Raw genomic sequence first — 27,888 nt, forward strand, 5'->3', positions numbered from 1 at the left:
AATATATTCATGTTGTATGTATGTATATAATAGCAAGTCTCATGCTACCGCCATTGGAGCTAAAATCGGAGCGCGTAGTTTGACAGTGGTGGCGATCAGCTGTTGCGAATGTTTACGTTTGCGAGTATTGGCTGACGAGGGAGAATTGGCGCATGGTGGTGGATCGCGATCATCGTCCAGTCCCTTTCGGTCCGTTGCGTTGCGCGGTTCGCATAATTTACTTAGTGCTTATCGTGTTTATTGCTGTGTGTGAAACGTGTCGCGCTGTCGCGCGTTTTAATGCAAATGCCAACGCGCACCTTTCCATCTTTTTCAGAAACGGGTAAGTTTGCGATTGCAAGGAATTATAGGGGACACGTATCAAAACACCTCACTCTCGTGTATATACTATTTAACACAATTGATTAGTACAAATATAGTAAATTAATAAATATAAAATATTGTAAATATTAAAAAAATATAGAAAGTATGTTTATGATAAAAAATAGTTTATAAATAGTTATAATAATAGTTATAATACATTTTTCATATATTTTGCCATTTATATTTTTCTGTTTATATTTTACTTATATATTTTTATTATCACATTTTTTGCTTATATCTTTTATATATTCTGTACGTAGAAATTTATGGTTTTTACACAAGAACAAAAAATTCTATATCTTCCTATTATCATTTAAAATAATGAAGAAAAAAAAATAAGAAGAAAATACAGAATGTATATAAAATAAAATTTGGAATAATTCCGATCTATTTATTGCTCGTGTTGACAATTCTAACACAACTTCCGAATGTTTTTGCATCTATTATCAAAACAAAATATTCTTGTTTCGTAAATTTTTATATAAAAGTATTATGATTTGTGATAAAAATGTTGAGTGCTTGTAATCAAATAAAATTAAATTAATTAAATTTTTCTCTTTTATCGTAAGATCTTAATATTTTAAGATTTTCTTATACATATATTTAATATTTGAATGATTATATAATATTTAAATAATATATAAATATAATATAAAAATAATAAACGTATAAAAAGCGATCGAAACAAAATAAATTTTAAAACAATTAAGCGAAATTTGATATGACATAAAAAGGTTGTTTTTAACATGGTTCTTCTCTCAAACTATAACTACATAAACTTCGATTAATTTAAATAATTTAAAGTTATTCTATTATTCCTTAAGATTTTTATTTGCGTTTTTCGCGAAAGACAAAGTACACTTTTCGGCACTTAAGCTTCACTAGACTTTGGCGAACAAATAGTCGAGCTTGGCTCTGAATACCGTGCCTCGAGCTACGAAAATGGTGTCAGATACCGAGTGTAAATAACCTTATGAACGTAAGAATAGACGTACGAGACGAATCGGGTTTATGTATCTCTTGCTTTGCGTTAGGCAAAACTCATGATGGTTACGCGGGAACTCCGGTTAAACCAGTAGCGTGTTTAGATTTGCTGTGCTCAGCCTGTGATACTTTGCCCTCGTTAAATATTAAATAAGTGCTAATTTTTTCTTTTTTTTAATACAGCAAGAGCAAGTTTGTAATAAAGTGTGTGTGTATATGTCTGTGTGTATGTTGATCGAAATTTGTATGATCTATTATCTATTATTATTATTATTCGATTATTATTATTATTATTATTATTATTATTATTATTATTATTATTCTATTATTATCATTATCTATTATTATTATTATTATCTATTATTATTATTTATCGAAGATTTATGTAATTTATATAATTAAAACGTGATAATTAATGTGGTAAAAATTAGATTCGTAAATTGAAATTATGACAATTCCGAATCATCACAAACTATTATTGTTTAATTTATACTTATTTAATTTATACGCAAATCTGACGATTCTGCATTAAATGCCAGCAAATAAAGGCTTGTCATAAGTCCTGCATAAACGTAGATTTTGACTTCTGTAACACATAGCATACAACGGCTGTGGCGCGATTTTATTTTCGCATTCAGCTGCAGTCGCGTTAATCTTTATGTTTGTCTTCGAACCTTGTCTAATCTTACATAAGCCAAGTTAAATAATTGGCGAGATGCCTTCGATGTCTCAGACTCGTTTAATTAAACTGAAATTATGGTAATTAGAGTATATGAAAACTGACGTCACAAGAAATCCTATGAAATTTGCAGTTTTTAATATCACATGTTGATCAAAGAGAGAAAGAGGAAAAGAGAGGGAAGATTATAAAAGATATTAATATACGCATGTCTATCTATTCTTATTACGTTTGAAACTGGATTCGGTCGGCTAAATTTTGCATTTTACATTCGCATTGCTATCTAAAGATTAGGAAAACTACTATTCAGCAGAACGTGTGTGACTTGTTGTAAAATTGCCTTATCTTTTATGTTGATTTCGAGGAATACTCGCTCACGATTGCTCGTAAAAAACACATAGATTTTTCAAGATATCTTCAAACAATATTCGAGGACGTGACGATTCCATTCGCCTACTGAGCATACATAAAAATTGCATGTATCTTGTATAAATAGCGTTGCGAATACGAAACGAGTACGTAGAAGAAAGTTAACAACGAATTCGTTCTAGCTGGTTGGCGAATGTCACGATCGCACAAATATACAAAATGATATCTGTTACTAAGTATATCTCTGCATCGAGTCTATCTACATGATTGTTACTATAACGGCACAGTCGTTGAAAATTCTCTTTCATCTTCGCTCGATTGCAGTGGCAACTCGTCACTTTATGCATGAGTCGGATATAAATAAAGCTCTCGGTATCGATTTTTTTTTCCACACGCGAAGGAAGCAAACCGTGGAATGACCGTCACAGAAATTGTAATCAATATTGATTATAGAGTCAATCATATGGGCAGATGCTGTATTTATCAGTTAATGAGCACTGACTAATCAAATTATGATTCAGACACGCGAACACACATAAGGTGTCTTTCTTTCGCAGTGAAGAATATGTGAATTTAAAATCGATATTTCTTTGGACACAAATGTCGAGTAAAATTATTATTTTTGGTTTTAATTTTTAACGTTAAATATCTTTGTAATCAATTTTCTAGCTATAAATCCATTAAATTTTACTTAAAATAAAAATTTTTAAATTTTATTCAAAATTTTTTTTTCCAAAGTTTAGTTTCCGAAAAGTTCGATTTCATTCGAATATGTAATTCAAAATTATTAACCTGTCGACATTTTTATTAAAGAAATATTGATCCTAAATTGATAAAAAAATCCATGTAATTAAAAATGAATTAAAAGTGGTTTTGATATGTTTAAGGCATTCTGTCTTAAACATTATTTTTACTTGTGAAGTGAGGTAATGTGAACGAACGATTCGTTGACCGTCGTATTCGCTGTATATATGCACTACACATGATTCTCGGTCGAGAGTAAAAGTTCGATGCCCTGTTACGGCAGACTATATCTATTTACCTGCCTAGTTTAGCTTCATCTTTTTTCCTTCTCTTATTTGTTCGTTCTTTCTTTCTCATGAACACTTGAACTTGATTTCTATGAGAGAACATTCATGTCTATAGAAATAAAACTCATTTGCAATTTTATGCTATTTCTTCACACATTTTTTTGTATTTTTATTATTTTTGTTTTTGTAGAAAGAGTTAACTGTAATGATACATTGCTGCAAGTGAGAGGAAAAATGAACAAAAAAACGCAATTTATCATATTTACACGTATGAAATGTTAATTTTTAATTAGTTATTAATCAATTATTAATAAATCAAATAATTAATTCATTATGATTTTTTATAAGTTTAATAAAAATATTATTGCATATTGAAATGATAAACGCTTATTTTTCATTATTTTTTGAAAGTGTTTCTTCGTTTTATTATTTGACTTTAACATACATAACGACATTTTATTTTTTACGTATAATTTTGCTGTTTTATCTCAAGGTTAATGTTTTGAGGAAGTAGTTGGATGGTTATTATATGTATACGTGTGTTCGTTTATGCAAATAAGCGCATGTCATGTTATGTACTTGAGCGACGTAATATTTATTTATAATGAAAATTGTTTTGCTTATACTAAAATCGTAAAAAATGCGTACGATAATTCTGTCTATACAGGAAATGGGATCTATATTCGTGCTTAGATCATAAAACGAGTTGCTTATAATCGCTTTAGCTATTTTTTGATACTGTTCAATTAAAAATGGAACTTTTTAATTAACCTAAATAGATGCCAGAGCCTTATTTCTCATTTCATTTCGATAAAACTTTACTAAAATAGCATTTTAATTATAGGGTTAATTTTTAAAATATCAAATATTAAAGTCTGGAAAATTTTAGAGAAGAAATACTTTTCTCAGTTATTAATTATTAAGAAATTGTTTATTTGCATATGAAAATATGCAAATAAACAATTTCTTAATAATTAATAACTGAGAAAAGTATTTCTTCTCTAAAATTTTCCAGACTTTAATATTTGATATTTTAAAAATTAACCCTATAATTAAAATATATATATATATATTTAGAAATATTTTATATATAAGAATATATAAGAATATAGAAAATATTTCGTATGCGATTCATATAGATTCGGAGAAAGACATTGCAGTTTTCTTTGTCGCAGTTTCGCCAAACAGATGGTGATTATTAAGGCCAATTCAGTGGCTGATTGATGTCCAAGGTTTGTGCTGCTTAGACATTTCAAACGTGTATTCGACGTAGGCCTTTTCCCAGTTACTTATTCAGTTGCTTTATTTGGTACATGGTTACGATTGATATGCAGCTTACAATCTGCGGGAACAGATACTACTCACAAATAACTGAACGACCTTTTTTGGAGAAAAATTTGATGTTGAAAAGATTATATTATTAATGCAATCAAACTGTAAAGACGCGGTGATTAATATTTTACGATTAAATTCATAAAAAAATATTACAATCCGATGAAAAAAAGAATTTTTGTACGTTTTGTTTTGACAGACAGGGATTGTATTGCAAAATTACAGGAAAGATGTTTTTTGTAACTACACATAACTTATAAATTAATAAATTTTATTTCTACGAAAATAGGGCGGCATAGATAATTTTTAAATAAGTATATATTTAAGATTTAAAATATAATTACCGAAATATTATGAGATGTCGAATCGTAAACAAAATTCAGCATTATTTAATATTTTTTTTATTAATTATTATTATTTAAATTAATATTTTTTTTATTATTATTTTTATTTATTATATAATATGTTTATTTTTTATTATTAATTATATATATCAAGACATTGTCATAAATTAAGCCTATCAAAAAATATTTATTTAGTATTTATTACATTTAATTTTTTATAATAAAAGCAAAGTGTTTATTTTATTAAATAATTTAATAAAATGTGTTTTAAATTATTTTTTAAACTCCAAAAAATATAAACATGTTTGAGTTGTTTTATTAATGTAAAAAATCACATTAGTTAAAAATTTCTAATTGTAAAGCAATCCTTATTAAGCGTTACTTTTTCAGACATGAAACATAAAAATATGATTACACATAGTGTGTGTATATATACGAGCAATATGAAACATCACTCTCTCTCTCTTTTTCTCTCTCTCCCTCCCTTCCCCCCTCTCTCTAAAATTGACTAGTTTGACGGCCTACATTCATACTTGAATATAATTTCAACAGTTACAGTAATATGTTGCTCAATCTATTATGTAATGCATACAGAGTACAATTGCGCAGTGCCAATATAAATTGTTTGATATTGTTAAGATGACTAATACTTGACCTTTAATTATTATTAATTATGTATTTTAATCATCAATATATAGATTGTATGCTTTGCATTTATTATATAATAATATATAAATCTTAATAGCGTTATTATTACATATTATTTATTATTTTGCATTTTTGTCACGCCCTTTTATTTTAAATTAAATAAAATAAACGCTAAAAATTTGTGAATATATATATAGCTGTAACAAAAGTTATATTGAAAATGAAATATATAATTTTGTTGACCGAATTAATGATCCATAAAATTTATTAATTAACAATATAGTAATTAATAATAAGAACAGAGAGAGATAACAAGTAATAATATATAAAATAATAAATTAGGTAAATACAAGAATGTTTAATATATATTTTCTTGTATATGTGTATTGATATATGATTAGAAGCCTCTTGTAAAGTAAAGAGGCCTTCCAAAAATTGCATCTCATGTTTTAAAACATGGATGCGGTCATATAGCTTTAACAATGGGTTTCAGCAACAGTATTCTCACTAAACGATCATTGAACACTTTGCTCCCCAAAGACAAGGACCCTCTTATACTAGTACGTCAGCTTTATATATGTTCATCATAATATTCTACTCACGAGAAAGTCGATAATGTTGCCATCTTTTGGCAGACGCAGCAATTCATGAAATAGAACGGAATTTAAAATGCTCGTGTGCAATAATTGCGCTTTACTATTTATTAATATATACATACAAGTATAAATACAAATCTTATAATAATCTTATAATTATATGGAGATTCTTATTGAAGGTTATTTTTTATTTTAAATAATATCAAATTTAAAATATTTAAACTTTTTATTAATTCAAGATAAAAATATATCCAGTGTAATGTTTACTCATGTATTCTGATTATTGGATTAAAAGATTTAAAACAAATTATTTTTAAAGAAATAATTGATATAACATGACAGTTTTGACGATTTTCTGATTATTTAATAAAAATCGAAAGACAATCACAAATTAAGTATAAATACAACCATTACTTTTACAGATCTATTCTGTATAAAGTGTCTAAAATAATTGATTTTGTAAAACTAATTATCACTTTTTATAAAATTAATTATCTATCGATTTTTCTTTTTTTTCTTTTTTAAACATAGTTTAATATTATAAATTGCATAATTAAAAAGAGTTTTTTCTTGAAACTGTTCATAAATTTTTGAAAAATATAATCAATAAGAAAGAAAACTCTAATATTTGGATATAAAAATCTAATAGTCACATAAAACTTGTGACATTTTATAAAATATTAAAATATTTATATCAAAATATTATTTAATACAAAAATATATTTTACTACAGATATATATTTTTTCATAGATATTTTAAATATTTTATAAGTAAAATTTAAAATTTAAAATTTAAAATTTAAAATATTTTATATATGCATTATATTATAAAATAATTTAGAGTGAATTATTATCATGGAAATGAAAAAACCGAGCAATATATCTATATTTATAAAAATAATATATATAAATAATTTATAAATTACTTATACTATATTTCTTTCTCTCTTTCTTCTTTCCATCCTCCTTTCAACTCTTCCTTCTACTCCATCTGTCATCCGAATCCTTTTTTAGATTTCTTTTCTTGTTCATTCTTTGCTGTTTTCTCGTACTCACACTTTTATTTGCGGAAATACGATTAATCATGATTAGTTGTATATACAACGATTGCGAAACACTTTGCACCGTACTCCTGATCGCGGAACAATCATACGAGATACGCACTTTATTATGCCATAAGAGACATACGATTTACTTGATATTTAGCGATTTATTTGAGTATTTACTTGATATTTTGCGAGATCAAAATCATATGATACTAGTGACAACAATTTCTGATTATTATTGATATGTACAGCATATGCAAAATAATATGAATCGTAAACTTGAAATATTAATTTATGATAAAGATTAAGTAATGAAAAATTATGATATACAATTATTTAACAATTATTTAATTAATTTATATTTGCATTTTAGAAAAATGTAAAGCATCAGACAAAATATATTTGACTCTCTTTCTCTCTTTCTTTCTCTAAGCATTATTAAAGAAATAATTATTATCCGTAAAGACATAATAAAAGAATTAATAATGAAACAATAATTTATCTTTTTTTATTTCTGTTGTTTTGATTTTTATTTGCAATAATGAATAATTGCGCTTCGAGAAAGATTTATCGTCGCGCGCATATCATGTCGCGCAATTTCATGTCGTTTATCAAAAATTAATTATTTATTAATAATCATAACGAATCGAATTATTTTACTTCGATACATTGTCACGATCGCGTTTAGAAAAAGAATTCAAGTATATGAAGTATTTCATACCACTACTTTATTGTTAGAATGTCGTCATGCAAATGATAAGGCTACTGTGCGCCACCAAGGTCGAACAATATATTATTATTAACAAATTAAAATAAAATATATTAAGAGGCCATAAAGAGTCAACGCAGTTGTAAGGCGTTTTTTAAAAATTATCCATGAACGATCACATTAAACGATCTTTCTTCTTTATTGACATCATATTATTATTAATGTATCGCCGAAATATTTTGCATATTATGGTATACATACATACCTACATACACACACACACACACACACACACACACACACACACACACACACACACACACACATAATATATTGTTCGACTTTGACGGCGTGTACGGTTTGTTATCATTCGCACGGTGACACTTGAGCAGTAAAATAGTGATATGAAATACTTCCTATATTGTTAAATTCTTTTATATATACGCGAAACATTAAATTATATAAAATTATAGATTAATTATTTATTAAATGATTAATCTCTCTCTCTCTTCTTCTGTCTGTCTGTCTCTGTCTCTTTTCTCACTCCTTTCATTATGTTAATCTTGGTTCAATTGTTGTATTATACGTCAATCCAAATTTATCGATGTATTCTTTAGATCACCGGAATCGAATGATAAAGCATCAAACGAAATATATTTGACTTCAAGCATATGTGGAGAGAAATAATTATTACTCGTAAGAATTGCAATGAAACGATAACTTATAATTTTGATCCTGTTATTTCGATCTAATTAAATGAATTACGTGATTATCGTCGTAATATGTAGTTACATATTATTTATAAAAATTAATTATTTATTAATTTATTATATAATATTAAATAATTTTCCGATATTCGTAATCGCGTTTAGAAAAAAAATTTAATAGAGTTGTGTGAAGTGTATATATATGTATAAACTTTAGCGTGCTATATGTCGCCAATAAACTAATAATAATGCAGTATTTAATTGCGACAAATATATATATGCATGTATGTATAATTATTGCTCTAGAGATCCATATTTATTTAGAATAACAACGAAAGAGTGAAATAATTTTCAAACATAGTCAATTTAGGCGTAGAATCTGATATATGCTGTTTTTATTTGAAAACCTATTCTTACGGGAGATCACGCAATCGACGGAAGGTTAGCAATGAAGATAAGACTTGTCATTACTCATATGTTTTTAATTTCCTGTCATTATGAATTTAATAGATACAAGCATCGTGATAAAACCTCTCTCTCTCTCTCATTTGAAGAATGTACAACTATTATATTTCACTGACAGCAGCTTAATATACTTTTTCCTTTTAAAGGAATTAATGTTAATTTACAAAGTAGACTTCAAAAAATTACAAATGCAGAGTAAAATTTCAAACGCAGATAAGAATGTATATGTGCGTGATATAGTTGTCATATACAATTTCAAAACTTAGTTATACATATATTCCTACACATATAAACCTACATATTATAATTGATTCCGAGTAAATTCTATAAAATGTAATCCAAAATAGAAAAATTAATAAAATTAATAAAATTAAAAAATTAATAAAATTAAGAAGAAATTGTAAATAATGCACACAATTTCTCATTTATAATATTTGATGTAAAATTGATAAATAATTTTTCTTTTCGTATTTTCATGCAGAAAAAAGAAAAATAATGTAATAACTAGTGTTTTTTTATTCATAATTATCAGATTGAAATTTATAAGACTGTTATTATGAATAAGCCAACACGAGATAAGATTATTCGCAGTTTTTATAATATCATTAAATATTTTATATTGCGATATATATATGTATGCATGTCTTGCTTTCACGATGATTGATTATTTCCGTCAGAGATAATGAATAGTCACGCGCATCATTGCATTTTAACTCATTAATGACGTCTTATTTTTAAAACAAAATTTTACCGCACGTGAAATAATTTCGAAATTAAATAATCTTTAATGTTTTAAAAATGAAAATGAACGCATAATATTTTAGATCTTCTTACACGATCACTAAAAAATTAACTATTTTATGATTTTAATGTATTTATAATTTTAATAATCTCAGAAGCTTTTAAAAAGTAGAGGTAATTATGGCTTGACAAAAATTCATTATATATATATATATATATTAAATTATAATCTTTAATTTCCTGCAGAAACCAAAGCTGTTGAAGAGACTAAAGCTGTTGAAACTATCAACCATCACGTGACTCTAATCTATGCATATGAGCATAATATCACGTGTGTTCTTCTCGGATGAACTACGCGCGTGTATGTAATGTAATAATACATCACAATTTTATCGTTTTGCATAATGAAAGATGTCACTGGAGATACGGCAATTTGCGTAATAGTTGACCGTTAGATCGGAGGCCACTGCAACGACCTAGAAATCATACAAGAATAAGTACTGACCTTAGAGGAGATATCGTTCCTATTATCGTAGCCGCTAGGCATCTGGCGCAAGATTTGATGAAACGTTATCTTAGAAAGTAACAATAATATTTTATTATTGTATCGTTATTGGCGATAGTCAACTTCTCATCGATAGCAAGATTAAACTGGTTATAGAATTTCAATACTCGACCATTTTATTTTTTCGTATGCATTAACAACATTGTCGTTTCTATTAGATTTTTTTGCGGTTCATATTTATACGTTTTTAATGTATATTGCCGAGAGAGAGAGGAATTTTAATTTAAAACATAAATACTTTAATTTTAACTGCGTCTTGACTTCGATAGTGAAAAAATAATCGGGTTTTTTTAACCAAGAGTTTATTTTTCTTTATCAATTGCGTCTATTATCAAATATCGATATTTTTGCAAATTTTTCAAATTGTCTTTATATTTCGTCATTATGTATAATTGCGATGTAATTTTTGAGTATCAAAAATAAGCTTGCGGATCTTTTGTTCGTTAAGGATAAATAACTACGACTGTATAAATTACAGTGTCATACGAGCGGTAAACCTTAATAATCAGAAGATAACAAATATTTATACGAAGTATGTCATACAAAGGTAGTGTGCGGCAACCGCTTATTATCATTCTTATTATCACATTCGCCTTATCATTTTCAAGAGAATCTCGGGCAACAACGATGCGAAGCGATGTAACCGAGGAGCTCGCGAAAATTTTCATTATTTTTGCTATTAGATTTTTATTATGCAATTTATTGTAAATCGTTAATTTAAAAAATTGTTAATTTAAAAAATTGTACGAGTATGTGCAAGCAGGGCTATAATTAATCTGAAAACAATGGCACGCAATACTCAAGCAAGTATTGCTATAACCTATTTATTGTAAAGAAAAGGTTATACAGCTAAAAATAATTGCAATCAGTGACTTAAGTTTTCATCTCGCAAAATATAATTGTTTTGGTGAAGGGAGTTTTTTGCACGCCATCAACGATTAGATTTGCGTTATCAGCCCGCTTATATTCGCATCCTTGTTCTATTTGTCGCATTTTAGCTTTTCAACCAGGATTATTTAATTTTAATGAAAAAATTCTTTTTCATGTTTTAAAAAAAATATTTTCATTGTAAAAAAATCTTTTGCATTACATTTTTATAATTATTAATGAATTATTTTTGTTTTTATATATTTTATTTTGAAGGTATATAAGGTATATATATATATATATATATATATATATATATATACTTTCAAAATAAAATATACAAAAACAAATAATTCATTAATAATTATAAAAATGTAATGTAAGAGATTTTTTACAATGAAAATGTTTTCTTTAAAACATGAAAAAGAATTTTTTCATTAAAGCTTCTAAGGTATATCTATTTCTTTAGTGTGTATATATATATATATATATATACACACGCACGCACGCACGCACGCGCGCACACACACACACACACACACACACACACACACACACACACACACACACAATGTAGCGACAGAAAAAAATTTGTTATCATAAAATACGCGAGATATGATTATGATTTATCGAACTCATTGCATTGCAATTATTCGTGTTGATTATTAGCTTTTCGTTATTTCGTTCTGCATTTTTTTAATCTTTTGTACCAAGTCAATCCAGAATTATGCATGCTTCTCCATTTATGACCTGTGTTAAGTCTGAAATAGCCGCACCTTTAAAAATGCATCGGTTGTTAACCATATTCTCTACAGGTGAACACATTATTAGAGATTATTATGATGTAAAGTTTAAATGAGATTCATACATGTAACGATAAATGTGTCAAGTCCGTTTTTAATGTAAGACTTCACGGATTGATCTTTCATGCTCTTCTGCCCTCTCCTATTTACTTTTATTTCCATTGAACTTATCATTGGATCTATCTCTCCAACGAGATTGATTTGCATGATAGTGGTCGAAAGTATTGTAACCGTTCTATACAATAGCGCGACAATCCCAATCAGATGTACGCATGTAAAAGCGGCGCTACACACAATATCGATACAAAAGAGACAGCGCTCTGTCATAATCCGCTCTTATCTTGCTAACAGGAGATCGTCACGAGTTCTGATTCCCTCTCCTTACCAAACCCACCTCTACTTTTCTTGCATCGCGAAGGTGGGATTTATTCGTTGTGTTGGATCTAGTCAAATCAGTCGCGAGTATATTGCACTTGTGTGATAAACTGGACTAAAGTTTCATTATTGTGTGGAGATAAATTGCACGTATCAATAATTTATACGAGTATCGAGATTTTCGACAAGGTTTGTCTTTTTTTAAATGTATTTATGGAAAGAAGATATCTTTTGATAAAAAAAATATCTTTTTTTCTCCTCGAGAGATTTCGGTTAATGACCATGCGAGCAACGTGTGTGTTCATCGATCATGAGGATTGTCATCTGATTGATTATGCATACAATAAAATAAAATAGCAAAGCGGAATTACAAAGAAGTTATCTTTTTAGCTTTATAAGAAAATTGAATTAATAAGAATAATTAATAAGAATCAAGTGGTACATAGGAATAAAATATTATATTGGTTTTTTAACGCAGAAGTATTTCTCTCTTAACACTCTTAAAATTCAAGAATATAATAATAAAACGATTCAGTTTTTTATTTCAATTTATTTTCAACGGCAATAACAAGTTATGCAAGTAAAATTGCTCAAAGATAAGACTCAAGAGACATTAGATTTAATCTTAAATGTTATCATACATGGAATCTCGATGCACTGTTTATTTTAAATAATTATTTCATGCTTCCCAGAAATATCTAGAAACCTCGTAATTCAAATTAAATGTGCGATGAAAAATAGTGTCATTGAGGTAAGCTCATAGTGAAGAAAAATAACAATCTTTTGTAATAAAATAGACAATAATGTCTTGTTAAATTATATCCATTGAATTAATTATAGAGAAAACTTATCGAATAATTAGGGAAACTGCAAAATACATAAAGAGAAATCGAACAAGTAAAAGAATATTATAATTCGATATTTCGATAATGATATGATATAGCAAAAAATATCTCCGTGCGCCGAGTAAATGACAATAAATCCGGAAAAAAACATGTGTGGTCATCATAATAAAATATCATAAAATATAGTACATTTTTTAAAATCTTTTCAAAAGATTTCTGTTATATAATTAAATATATGTTTTATCAATTCTCGATATTGCTCTAAAAATTAAGACTATTTTTAATATATAACATTTTAGACAGAGCTTTTTTCATGGTGAAAAGATTTTCCATCCTTAAAACTTTTACCTAAAATCCTGAATCATGATTATGAAAATCATGATTCACAGATAATTTATAATCAGAATATTTTGTAAATTGTAACGTATTTTCTTTTTAATATATAATTTTATTTGTATATGTAATTTTATTTGTATTGTAGAACTATCATTTATTTTTTTGGTTTCTTTTGTTTCTTGAACCACCTGTTTATATCATATATTATTATTATATTCATTATTCTTCTTAGAACTCAGCAATTGCAGACTAAAAAGAACAATATGCAAATTTGTGTAACAAGAATCATTGTTCCTAATTAACACACTTATTTGCGTTGTCTTGTTTGTTCGCGACGTTTGACGTAATTATTGACAATTTTGAAAAATCTTAATTAGCTGCCTGCCAAAAGCGACTAATGAACTGAACGTGCACATTTGTATTTGAAGACATGTTCGAATATAAAGATAGTGTTTCCATTCACCATATTTCACGATGTTCGTCGATACACACTTTTCAATTGTGCAAATTTTTTTTTATTTTTTTGCCGGTATTTTAAACTATAAAATCTGATGTGTATGTGTGTGTGAATGCTATTACAATATACAATAAGCTCTAAAAATTGGTTTTTTGATACGTTATTACTTTCTAGAGAAATATTCAAATTTTTTTTGTACACGGTAAAAAACATTTTGAATTTCTGTTAAAATTTTCTTGTGTAAAAAATTTTGTGTTAAATTTTTAACATATTCTTATGTTAATGTAACATATTATCATTGCGTTATTTTGACATTTCTGCGTTGAGTTAATATTCACCGTTTCTAGAGTTAAAACAATACAATTAATATATAAATGCACGAATTTTTGATGAAATATGTTATATGTTAAAATGAACAGATAAATTGTGTTATTTTTCTCTCTATAACAGTTTCCATATGTTAAATCGACATATCTCTTCTGTTATTTATCATAAAAATGTAAGAATAACATTTTCTTTTAATTAAATTTAACATTATAAATATGTTAATTTAATACAAACTTTATTTCCAGATAAAGTTTAAGTGTCACACTTTTGTGTTAATTTTTAAACATATTACTTGTGTTATTTATTTACATACTTGCCTTCTGTTAAATTAACATTAAAATTAGAGTGGATAAATTGGGACATGTGAAATATGTTAAATTTAATACAAAATTTTTTACTGTGTACTTTGGTTTCGTACTTTCGAATGGTAAATATTGGAGTATAATTTGTCTGAAAGAGAGAAAACGTACTAGGTTTTCTCCGTTTTTATTAAAAATTAAAAAGAAGAACAAGTTTAAAAAAGAATTACGATCAATTCCACGACTGCGTTCAAGTGTATCTGTGAAGAATTAAGTGAGTTTATACAAACAAGAACGTAAGTAAAAGTATAAAGAAATTTCGATTCAGCGGACGATAATAGCTTCCGCATATTATCTTTTGTGCGGATTTAATCTTCGTGCTTCCTGTAAAAAGAAACGATTATCTCTCTGGCACGTGATGTCGATATAGTCTACGTGTTATACGTTGACAGCAATATCTAACACGTTGAATTGATTCTGAACGAGCATCTGACGCTCGGTATATGTATGTACAATGAGCAAGTTCATTGTGAGCGTTCTTCTCTCTCGTTGTCGTCCTTGTTTGTAGCTAGTTGACCCGGACTTGTGTTGTTGCACACTCGTTGAATCGGAACCAACGGCGAAGTTGTAGGTCCACATGGTACGAGACGTGCGCCAGTCGCTCGGTACGATTATATCCGATCAAATCCGCTCTCGTAGTATTGTTATATAATATTTTTCCTTTTTTTCAAAGAACGATAACGTTTAATCGTCGGTAGTCTGAATGCGATTTGACAAACGTATGTGTTATCAGTAGTGTAAGTCAATATTTTCGCGCTATTTTCATCAACCCATGAACGTCTGCCCGTGTTAGCATCTGTAATTTATTGTACGTCAAGTATATGATTCGATAAATGTGTCATAAGATAATCAGACTCAATCTCGTTTCGAGAATAATATATAAATTCGATAAAAATTATGTGTCTGGCAAATAAGAACGGTTGCCTTGCAGGATTTTTCTTGTTTTCTAACAACATATGATGTGCTTACGATGTGATTGTTACGTGGATTTGTTGTTTTCGCATAGATTGTTATATATGAAGTACATTTCGACGATTATTTTTACTTTTATTACTTTTATTTATTATTTATTATATTTATTTTTATTAATTCTAGACTTACGTTTTTTTTAAGCTGATCGATTCAACGATCGATTTTTAGCTCGATTTAATTTAACCTTGAATTAAGATCTCAATTTAGATTAAATTATGATAAGGTGATAAATTGATACATACAATTCGTCAATCTTCATTACGTAGTATAATGTGCCGGCATGTTATTTGCACATTACAGATGTTATGTATATTATGAATCATTCAAAAATCTCATGTATCGTACAGTATATTAGATTGACATTTAGAAATCCATTATAATACTGTCACCAGTTTTAAGAATTTCGGTCATAATTAAATAGTAATGAACATCGATTTTAATATTTTAGTGATCAACACATGAATACTTAATTGTTGAAAAGATACATATACATAACATATTTGGTATTTTATATTTTCATTTATGCTATTTATGAGGAAGCTTTATGTTTTATATCAAAGGAAAAATCTGCTTTGCTAGGTTTTTTCTCGTAAAACACTCGGATAATCGGAGAATGTATAATTCACACAATATAACTTACAACTTTTTTTTTCATTGCTTATGATATAACTTTTTTTCATTGCTTATGATATAACTCATATCATTTGAAGAGATATCGTTTGTTACATTTCTCACTCGTTACTTGTTGTTTTGTCTGATTTGTTATCATATCACTAATCGATATACGTTGTTTTCTTACAATAAAACACTTGCTTGAACATCTCGCAAACTATAATCTCACATAGTTCATAGTCAGCCATAACAGCGCACACGTGAAGAACTTGCGCCGAGTTTATTAAGGTTACAACCTAATCAGCAATATAAGTGGTTGCCCCCTCTTTTCCTTTTCTCTTTTTTCATCTCTTTCATTATCAGGTTCTTTATTTTTATAATACTTTATTTTCTAGGTAATTTTTTTCAGATAATAGACTTTTGTTTTTGTTTTTTTTTCTTTTTTATTGTGAGATTATAAGAGAATAATGTATGTGATAATACTAACATGAACGCGATTTATTTAATCGTTCACATATAAAGGTAAAGTTCTAACAATTGTCTCTGTAATTTCACAGGAAGCCAACGCCCGTCCGTCGTCAATTTGTCGCAATTTTACCTATTTACGCATTTTCGCACGCAACTGTTACATTCCATGGTTACACTCTCAGACTCATTCGATGTCGATTAAATATCTCTCGAATATATTTTTATATTTTTTTATTTAGTACTAAATTTGTTTTATTTTTTTATCTTTATTTAAAGACTAGTAGACTCATCAAATTTTTTAGCATTATTAATTTTAATTATTTAGCATTATATTAATTTTAATAATTATTAATAATAACGAATTTAATGATTTGTAATGGAAAATTTGTCTAAAAAAATTAAATCATAAATAATTTGTATTAAAATTAAATCAAGCAACAGAAAGCAAATTTTTTCACTACTTATAAAAATTTTGCAGTAAAGTTTTTGTATATTGTTAGTATAATCAATAACGAATTATATGAAAATTGGAAACGAATTTTATTCTTTCAAGTTTTTTCTTTTTTATTACGCTTCAACATGGGTTGATATAACAGAACTGAAACTAATTTGTAAATATTAATGCGATGAAATATGAGAATAATTCTCTTAATAATTCTTTTCTTGTATTTTGATGATATTACGACGCCAATGTGACAAATTACTTATTCAATTAAAGTCGTTTCTTGCTATAAACGGAGGAAGAATGTGCGACAAGCAATTAAATGTAGCAATACAATTTCTGGATAGAAATTTTGATGAACTGCTCGTGTGAAATGTTTTCGTCGCTTATTATCTTTTCTTAAAATATAAAATGGCATATATTATATTATATAAATCGACGTTTAAATATAATATTCTCACGTTGAAGTTCACGCTTGAATAGGAAATATTCATCATCTCAGAATAGCTTTTTCATTACTTTATTAATTCAAGAGAACTGATTCGTTACAACATAATAAAATATTCTCTATACATCAATGAAAATGCTAATTTAAGCAGACGGGCCTTGAGATGTTAATTAGTCGCGTTGATAACACGTTAGCATTTCGAAGTTCTCTTTAGAATTTGCTACAGGCAATGGTATACTGATAAGCAAAACAGTTTGAGGCGCTCAATGGAAAGCTAATGATTTTTTTGATATTTAATCGAGCTAAGAACTTGCTTACAATGTATATTACTTATTTCAAAAAAGATACATACAATCATATATATATATATATATATATATATATATATATATATATACATATACATACATACATACATACGTATATATGTACACACACACACACACAATTTTTTCTAAAAGTGTCTCTGTCAATCTTAAAATTGATCTTGAAAGTAATTATGATAAAATAACAGAGCTACTTTAAGAAAAAACGTTTGATACAAAAATTTCTTATTTTTTTCACGTACAATTCGAATCTGTAATAAAAAGTACCATGTTCTCCTAAAAAAATTTAACTTCCGATCCGGATGACGTATTTTCGGTCGAAATCAAAAGTTGAAAATATCATCATTTGATAGAGCGTACGATTTACTTAAAACTTGTTCGCGATTTTTGATAAAGCCATTTATTTTCATTCTAAAAGGGGTATACAAGTGATCTGGGACACCCTGTATATATATATATATATATATATATATATATATATATATATACACACACGAAAATGTCATTAAAATATCAAATAAGGAAAGCATTGTAAATTTCTGTAGTATTGAAGTAATTTAATTATGAATCTTATATGACAACATCAAAATTTCTCATCAAAAAATTTCTGCCTGAGAAAATATATCGAATCGTTTCTTTATTTAGTCTCTTATCGAACGCGGATGACTAGTGATGAAAAATATTCCGTTATGTCTCCGAGAAATATCATTTTTTAAATTCTGTAGAACATAATTTACATTTTAACAAAAACTAAAAATCTACATATTCTCGAGTCATCGCCGTGTTCGTGACATGAGCCAATTCTTTTTTTATTTTCTTAAATTTTATAATATATGTGCATATATATGCGCATTTGCTATTGTTATTAGATTTCAAAAGCAAGTGTGTAATATTAATTTTTTTATTCGCCGACGAACGAGATAACAGTGAGAATTTAGTCCGACGAGGATGCATGAGGGACGCAAGTATACACTACTTTATTATTCACGTACATATTTATGAACGTTTCGTTTATCTCGTACTCGTGTGTTTACCCTTGCGTCTTCACCTACATGAAAATAGCGCTGTAAAACATTTCGTTTGACTTTTTGGCGATTACGTTTCACGAGATATAATGTCAAAGCGTCGTGTTTCATCATCTAATTCTAATTATACCTTTCGTTGCATTTTGTAGAAGAAATTCGTATCTATGAGAAATCGTATCTATCCAAATTCTCTATCTATGAATAAATCTTCGATTCTCCAAAGTCGAATATAAATGAGTGTTATTTGCAAATTAAATATTGGTAGTTTTCTTACTAATAAGAAAACTATCTTCTTTTACTACGGTTTTAACATTTCTGAATCTTTCTACGTTTAGTGAACTTTTTTATATATCTCATTTATAAAATTATTGTCAGTTGATAAAAAGAACTTTGTGATTTATTCGGAAATTTATATTACGCTTAATGTTTCGTCTTCTGTTTTTTACAAATGTGACAGGTCTTTTTATTTTAAATTTTACAACTCATATATTTCAATACGAAGTAAAAAATTGTACTAATTTTTTATCTGTTCAGGAGGCTCATTACTTTTTTCCTGCTGCATTTTATTAAGAGAGCTAACAAATATATTAACAAATAGCTAAGAAATATGTGAAATTAACGTTTTATAATGGCCTCGTTTTCTATTTTTTTATTATATTTTACATGACAAATTTATTAATTGATAATGATAAGTGTACCATGTTAATAAGACATAATTTCAAATTTTAAATACAATTATCTTATCTAATAATTATCAATGTTTGAGCAATATATCAATTGTCATAAGTCTTGTAGATTAAGATTCATGAATATTTTTGCATCTTATTATTACATTTTTACGTGCATTTTTATTATTTTTAAAAATAGCATACCGGAATTAAAATTTCAGTTTACATTAATTTATTTATATTGATATCTTTATATGTAATAATATTCATATTAAATAGTATCATGTAAAAATTTTATTCTTTAAGTTGATTCGGCTGAATGATTTGTTGTATGGCTAAGATAAATAATTTTAAAACAGTTATATATTTATAAAAAATGTAATTTCATAAGTAATTTTTGGAATTAATCAATTTATAAAATGTGTTATATTTTAAATATTTTCTCTCATGTTTAATAGAAAGTAAGAAAATAAAAAAAGCTGCAGTTTAAAAGAAATATTATTTCTCGTCACAGGATAAGGATTAAATCAGTTTAAAAATGGGGGGAATGTTCAGAAGTGAGGAGATGGCTCTTTGCCAGCTGTTCATTCAGCCGGAGGCAGCTTACCTTTCCGTTTCTGAACTAGGAGAAACCGGTACGGTGCAATTTCGTGATGTAAGTTAAATATACTCTCCATTGATTGCTTTATGACATTTATGACATAATTAATCTGACCATAATGATGATAACATTATGATGATTAAAAAGTGCGATCCACAGTGATTTTGTTTGTTAATGGATCAAAAATATTGGAATATGAAAGAATTTTATATACTTACGATTTTTTAAATGTATATTTTTTGGAGTTATATTTATGTAAACATACTTATGATTCAATCTAATTAACATACGATTAAGTAAAAAAAGTTTCTGTGCACTTGTTTGAACATATATAATGTTGAAGTTATAGTTGTTAAATATATTTTTTTCAACATCGATAATATCGTTTTGATGTTGTCTATAGCTGAACGGCGATGTGAATTATTTTCAACGGAAGTTCGTCAATGAGGTCCGACGATGCGACGAATTGGAACGAAAGCTTCGATACATCGAGGCGGAAGTCAGGAAAGATGGTGTGCCGATCCCGGATAATCTTACGGAACTACCGCGGGCTCCTAACCCACGTGAGATTATAAATCTCGAGGTAAAATTTTTCTCTTCCGTAAAATATATGATTTGAATCGATATTTCATTGTACGCTGTCATACATACATTTCATCTTCAATATACGAATACAATGATAAGTCACGAGGTATACTTTATCTTGGCATATCGCAAAGTTAAATCAAATATCTGATTAAACGGTGAATTATTAAAATTATATTATAGAAATATAATATATATTATATAATATTATATATAATATATAATATATATTTTATCTATTATATATTATATATATTATATATTATATATTATAATATATTATATATTATATATTATAATATATTATATATTTTATATTATATATTATATATTATATGTTATATAATATATTGTATATATTAAATATAGTATATAAATTTTTAATGTTATATATATTTTTATTGACATATATTATTATTAATTATTATATATATTCAACAATAACATTATTACTTACAATTAATATATTTCTACTTGATTTAATAGTATATTAATCGTATTCTCTCTTGTAACAGGCGCATCTCGAGAAAACGGAGAACGATATACAAGAGCTGAGCCAGAACGGGGTGAATCTGAAGAGCAACTATCTTGAGTTGACGGAATTTCAGCACGTGCTCGAAAAGTCGCAAGTGTTTTTCTCGGAGGTACCTAAAGTAGTTCAGCAGCTTTTGTTCGTAGCGCCGTCCTCCTTCGTGTAATCGATGTTACCGTTTTGTCGAAGAATCAAGATTCGTTTCTTCTTCTTCTGTATCAACAGGAAGAGGCCAACGACTCGATCACCAAGGCGCTCATTAGCGAGGAAGCACCGAATCCAGCAACTTCCATTCGTGGACATCTGGAGTAAGTTTATGGCTGATGAATCGTTAATTATAAAAGCCTCGCGTGTGCGTATTAGATATAATATAAACAGATATACATATGACGTTATGTGTTAATAACATTAAAAAAGGACAGCTTTGTATTTTAATACTCTTCTTTATTGCTTTAACACACGCATTTATTCTAATAGAATTTGTCCTGGAATAATAAATTGTACTAAAGCATATGCCATTTATTTAAAATGGAAAAAATGAATTCGTGTATGTGTGTGTGTATGTGTGTATATACGTCAATCATCAGTTGCATAATTCTTTCTCTAATTAATTTCAATGATAAAACATAGGCTTGGAAGGAAATATATAATAAATATATATTTATGTATAGATAATTTTATATAAAATTTTTTAACAAAATTAATATGTAGTAACAGTTTTATATAATGCTATATATAATATATATTACTTAATAAATTATACTATATATGTACTATTAGAATAACATCTCTCTTTCCTTATAGATTCGTCGGTGGAGTAATAAATCGCGAACGAGTTCCTGCCTTCGAGAGAATGCTTTGGCGTATATCTCGTGGAAACGTATTTCTTCGACAAACCGAAATTGAAAAGCCATTGGAAGATCCAGCTACGGTTAGTTCTGATTATTTTTTTATTTTTTACATATACAGAAAAATTACTTAATTTATTATATTGCATGTAGATTGTGCTTATAAAAAATTCATATCAAAAGGTCTTATAATAATTAAAAAGAAATATATATATATATATATATTTGAATAATTATAACAATTATTATAAATAATTATTACAATAATTATAAAAATAGTAATTTATAATATGTACAATACTAATTTTGGTAAGTAAAATAATAATTTGTTTCTTTAAATACGCATAAAATAAATCGAGTTATCTTTTTCTCTTTTTTTATATGCGTTATCTTATATAAGAAAATAAAATGTGTCTCTCTCTCAGAGTTTCCAAACAGGCAATACCAGAATAAAATTAATAGCTCTCGCGAAAGATTAATTTATGTTTTAAATATCAAATATATTCTCATTATAAAATGAGAATAACATTCGTTCCTTGATGCGCCTGATTCTCTCCTTGAAATATTTTCAGAGCAACAAAATTTATAAAACAGCTTTCGTGGCGTTTTTTCAAGGAGAACAGTTGAAAACTCGTATTAAGAAGGTTTGCATCGGTTTCCGTGCTTCACTTTATGATTGTCCGACGAGTCAGGCTAAACGTCAGGAAAAACTGAAAGCTGTGCGAACACAGTTGGCGGATCTTAACTTGGTGAGATTGTCGTATATTAAAATAAATAAATATAACAGTCAGTGTAAATATATCTGTTATAAATCTTATTTAATTTTATTGAATTCTATTAGATATTTAAATTTTATTAGATTCTTTAATTTAATAAAACAACATTCTTTATATTTAAATTGAAGAAACATTATAATATTTATGGATATATATAAACAGATATAGTATGAAAATATCTTATTTGCATTTGGACATAATATTTTTTAAGGTATTAAATCAAACGCAAGATCATCGTCAACGTGTTCTGCATAATGTAGCGAAAGAATTGCCAAATTGGAGTATTATGGTTCGAAAGATGAAAGCTATTTATCATACGATGAATTTGTTTAACATGGATGTGTCGAAAAAATGTCTTATTGGAGAATGTTGGGTGCCTATTGCCGATCTTGGGACCGTGCAAAATTGCCTTACAGAAGGATCGGTCAGTATATATAAATATTTAATTAAGTTTATAACGTGCATGATTATATTTTTAGCACTAATTTAAATATTTTAAAAATAAACAAATCATTAATGTTTTAAGTAGTGGGACGCAATAAAAATCCTTGAATTTTATTTTAACAAGTAATTTATATAATTTATATAATTTGTTGAAACATCTAATATTTTTATTTTGTGAGACTATCTGCAGGTAATAATAGATAATTCAAAATGTAATACATGAAGCATGAAACGAAAGAACGTGAGATATGTTTTTTAGCAACAATGCGGGAATTCTATACCATCGTTTCTCAACGTGATCCATACGGATGAAAATCCCCCGACGTTTAACAGGACAAATAAATTTACAAGAGGATTTCAAAATCTGATTGATGCATACGGCGTGGCATCCTATCGCGAGGCTAATCCGGCGCTTTACACCATCATTACGTTTCCCTTCCTGTTCGGCGTTATGTTCGGCGATGCTGGTCATGGTGAATAAATTGGACAAAAAATGAATGGAAAATAATAAATACACGAAATATGGTATACTCACATATCATTATTGGTATGACTTATTGCTGATTTAGGATTGATACTGACGCTTTTTGGCACTGCCATGGTGTTACGGGAGAAGAAGATCATCGCTCAAAAATCGGACAATGAGATCTGGAATCTATTTTTCGGCGGTCGTTACATCATCCTTCTCATGGGTCTGTTTTCCATCTACAGCGGTTTCATCTACAATGATATATTTGCAAAGTCAGTTAACATATTCGGATCTAGTTGGAGGGCCACGTATACGACTCACGATGTAATATATAACAAGACGTTGGACTTGTTGCCAGAGGCGAAGGCGAAACACTATCTGCAGAAGCCATATCCTTTGGGCATAGATCCGGTTTGGGCGCTCGCTCACAACAAAATTGTATTTCAGAATTCGTTCAAAATGAAGTTATCCATCATTTTCGGCGTCGTACACATGATTTTCGGTGTGTGCGTGAACGTGGTCAATATTATGTAAGTATTGCAGTCTTGATGAAAAAATTACTTTATATATAATATATTCTAAATATATAAAATGTTATCAAAAATATAAATTTTATTTACGTATCAACATATTAATATAGAACAATGTACGTTAAACTGCGATGTTTCTTGAGCTCCTTTGGATCACGAAATCGTGAGAACAATATCTTATTCCTATGTGAAGATATGTATTAGCATGATTAAGTAATATATGAATAACATCTTGATATAACAAGAATAGAAAGCATTTCGAAAGTTATGTTCGTGTAAAATACTTGCATTATTTTTCAAGAAAATGAATGAAATCTTTCGCGATCTCTGTATATTTTATCGCGTCGCATTGTAATTTTTTAGGTATTTCAAGAAGTATTCCAGTTTCTTCCTTGAATTTCTACCGCAATTGTTCTTCCTTATCTTCCTGTTTTTTTACATGACTGCCTTGATGTTTATTAAATGGATTTTGTACAACGCTTCGTCTGATGGTAAATATTAAATTTATCTTATTGTTAGAGTAATCGCGCGCGCATCATCGCTAATGTAATATGTATTATACTGTAGATATAGGACGAAGACCAGGTTGTGCACCATCAGTTTTGATTACGTTTATTAACATGATGCTCTTCAAAAATGCCATTGTGCCCGAAGGTTGCTCCCAATACATGTTTGAGGGACAGGATATTTTGCAAAAAGTTCTCCTGTTTTCCGCTGTAGCATGCGTCCCCGTGATGCTGTTTGGAAAACCGTTATTTATAGTATGCTCAAAAAAAATTAAAACTTCAGGGAAATCTTACGTAAGTAACGCATTATTTTATCTGTTCAATTATCATTAATTATATTACATAATACTTATTACATTAATAATAATTTGTTAATTGATATTTCATTTTTTTCTTTTTATTTGAAATGTTAGGGAAATTATTTATTTTATTGTACATTTATAATACATCTTTATTAATGCATTTTCGATAATGCGGAATTTATCTCATATTAGTTTTAATTATAAAATTAATAATTTTCGCAAGTTTGTGAGAGACAATCTTTGCGAATATTTATAAAATACTATAAAAATGATTATAATTTATAATATGTGAAATATGTAATATAAATGAAAATAAGATAGATTATCATTTAAATGATGAAATATATTTTGTTCGTATCCGCTGTATCAATAAAATTACGTTCCGTATTTAATTGCAAATACGAATGAAATGCTGACGTTAGCTGACATTGTACGTGCATTGCTCATGCTGTAGAGCAACGGAAGTGCGTCCCAGGACATCGAATTGCAGCCGCAGGAATTACAGAACACGGGGGCGAGTAACGATGCGGCAGGTGGTCACGGTCACAATGAAGATAGCTTCGGTGAGCTGATGATTCATCAATCTATCCACACCATAGAATATGTCTTGTCTACCGTCTCGCACACTGCCTCCTATCTACGGTTGTGGGCGCTGTCTTTGGCTCATTCCCAGCTATCTGAAGTGCTCTGGAACAGAGTATTGCGAATAGGCTTAGGCGCTGGAGAAGATCAGTATCAAAATAGCATCATACTATTTTTCACCTTTGCCGTCTGGGCCTTCTTTACCATTGTCATTCTTGTCATGATGGAGGGCTTGTCGGCATTTCTTCATACACTTCGACTTCACTGGTACGTACGATGATCTTACTTGTGTATGTTTCTTTCAATTTTTTAAAGACTGGTTTTAAGAAATTTAAAAATTTTTAAGAAGATTAAAAAATTTTCTTCTAGATATGAGAGAAGAGACAAATTGAATTCAACTTTCGGTGAATAAGAATTACTTTCAATTAATTTGCAGCTTTAATTGATAAATATCACAAATTTTCTGTATTAATTTTTCAAAATATTTTTATCCATGATCTAAATTGTCGTTTTATTACTGACATCGACATTTATTTTTTATGATTTTTTTATGTTTATTGATTATAGAAGTCAATGAGACGCAATATCTCGATGATTATAGCTTCTTATTATATCTTTCATTATTTTCGTCTTGTTTTGTGCTTTAGGGTCGAGTTTATGACTAAGTTCTACGAGGGTCTAGGATATCCCTTCCAGCCATTTTACTTTAAGAGTATTTTAGACGCTGAAGACGCCGAAGAGTAAATTGCCGCTAGTCCACACAGCAATAATTGTTAGATGTATGTTTATTGAACATATTGCGGGCGAAGACCTCTTTATATATTAAGTATTTTCGTATACGAAATCTTGTCTTGTTGCCTGGGGAAGTAGAAACAGGACTGAATCACTGTGAATTGTTTCAAACAAGTCTAATGTGCCTTCTTTAGTAATTTTAGCCATCAATTATCTATGTCGAAATCATATCTCGGTCGAATATGCACGGTAATTGCGATAACATTTTTAAAATATATATTGTCTTTATTTTTTTTTATCCGCGGATGACAACGCCGGATGGGAAGCCGATGCGTGTCATAAACATTTATTATATTTTTACATTAAATATTTATAGCCTTTTTAACTCTATTTAACTTGCCGAATTCGCATGAGCAAATCTAAAAATTCGTTTGTAAAATCGGCTATAATAAATTGTCGCCATTTAATAAATTTTTCTTGATTTTTATCTATCTGCATTTTGTATGTCGATTTTTTAAATTATTTATAATTTAAAAAGAAGAGCAAATATAATAATGTTTGCACTTAATAAAAAAGTTTTAAGTGATATTTGATTAATTTAACTAAAATAAAAGCTGATTCGTTCAATCATGTCCATTATATATACATTTAATAATTATAATACGAAATGAAAAAAAATATAACAAGTGCGCATGATCCAGTAACCAACGCTACTACTATTACTACTGTTGTCTAGTGCGTATTGTATTCATTCCATTAATTACCTAGTAACGTGGATATGCCATAGTCGATAGCTCGTCCTTAAACAATTCTCGTCGCGCGTAGTAATATTTGATAATGTCGTGTAATGCCATTATAATAATAGCATTGTCGTATGCGCACGATATTATAGTCATTTTCCGCGAAAAAAGCAACCATCGAAAAACTACTGTAATTTTGAGCGTTATGAAGAAGAGAAGAAAAGAGCGAGGAGATTATAATGAGCTCGAATTATTGAAGAAAAGGTATTATGTACCGCATGCCTAATTGATTAATTATCCGTGATGATGATTGACAGATTCAGGCGAGTAGC

General features: G+C 28.2%; 1 protein-coding gene and 1 non-coding gene across 3 annotated transcripts; one reads left to right on the forward strand and one right to left on the reverse strand.

The window, feature by feature from the left end:
- Positions 1–94: 94 nt before the first annotated feature.
- LOC105253863 (V-type proton ATPase 116 kDa subunit a) lies at positions 95–27,719 on the forward strand. Of its 2 annotated transcripts, none has more exons than XM_025414499.1 (14): positions 95–322; positions 20,424–20,564; positions 20,914–21,093; positions 21,611–21,739; positions 21,853–21,935; positions 22,432–22,558; positions 23,048–23,224; positions 23,463–23,675; positions 23,955–24,168; positions 24,265–24,694; positions 25,058–25,185; positions 25,262–25,494; positions 25,957–26,351; positions 26,732–27,719. In XM_025414499.1, the coding sequence occupies exons 2-14, from the start codon at positions 20,448–20,450 to the stop codon at positions 26,826–26,828; spliced, it is 2,523 nt and encodes an 840-aa protein (XP_025270284.1). In that variant the 5' UTR covers positions 95–322; positions 20,424–20,447; the 3' UTR covers positions 26,829–27,719. The 2 variants fall into 2 exon arrangements, with proteins under 2 accessions (XP_025270284.1, XP_025270283.1); XM_025414498.1 differs by lacking the exon at positions 95–322 and adding an exon at positions 12,639–12,813.
- Positions 6,175–6,301, reverse strand: LOC112639670. Its single transcript, XR_003123628.1, has one exon. It is a non-coding gene; the product is annotated as a U4atac minor spliceosomal RNA (small nuclear RNA).
- Positions 27,720–27,888: the final 169 nt, after the last annotated feature.

This window comes from Camponotus floridanus, unplaced genomic scaffold (assembly GCF_003227725.1).
Source record: "Camponotus floridanus strain SB8 unplaced genomic scaffold, Cflo_v7.5 scaffold81, whole genome shotgun sequence".
Taxonomy (NCBI): Eukaryota; Metazoa; Arthropoda; class Insecta; order Hymenoptera; family Formicidae; genus Camponotus; species Camponotus floridanus.

Excerpts from the sequence above, each read along its gene's own strand:
- LOC105253863 (XM_025414499.1), top strand. The coding sequence starts at position 20,448 with ATGGGGGGAATGTTCAGAAGTGAGGAGATGGCTCTTTGCCAGCTGTTC. Across the intron at positions 24,695-25,057 it reads GTGAACGTGGTCAATATTAT|GTATTTCAAGAAGTATTCCA; the intron begins GTAAGTATTGCA and ends GTAATTTTTTAG. Across the intron at positions 25,186-25,261 it reads GTACAACGCTTCGTCTGATG|ATATAGGACGAAGACCAGGT; the intron begins GTAAATATTAAA and ends ATTATACTGTAG.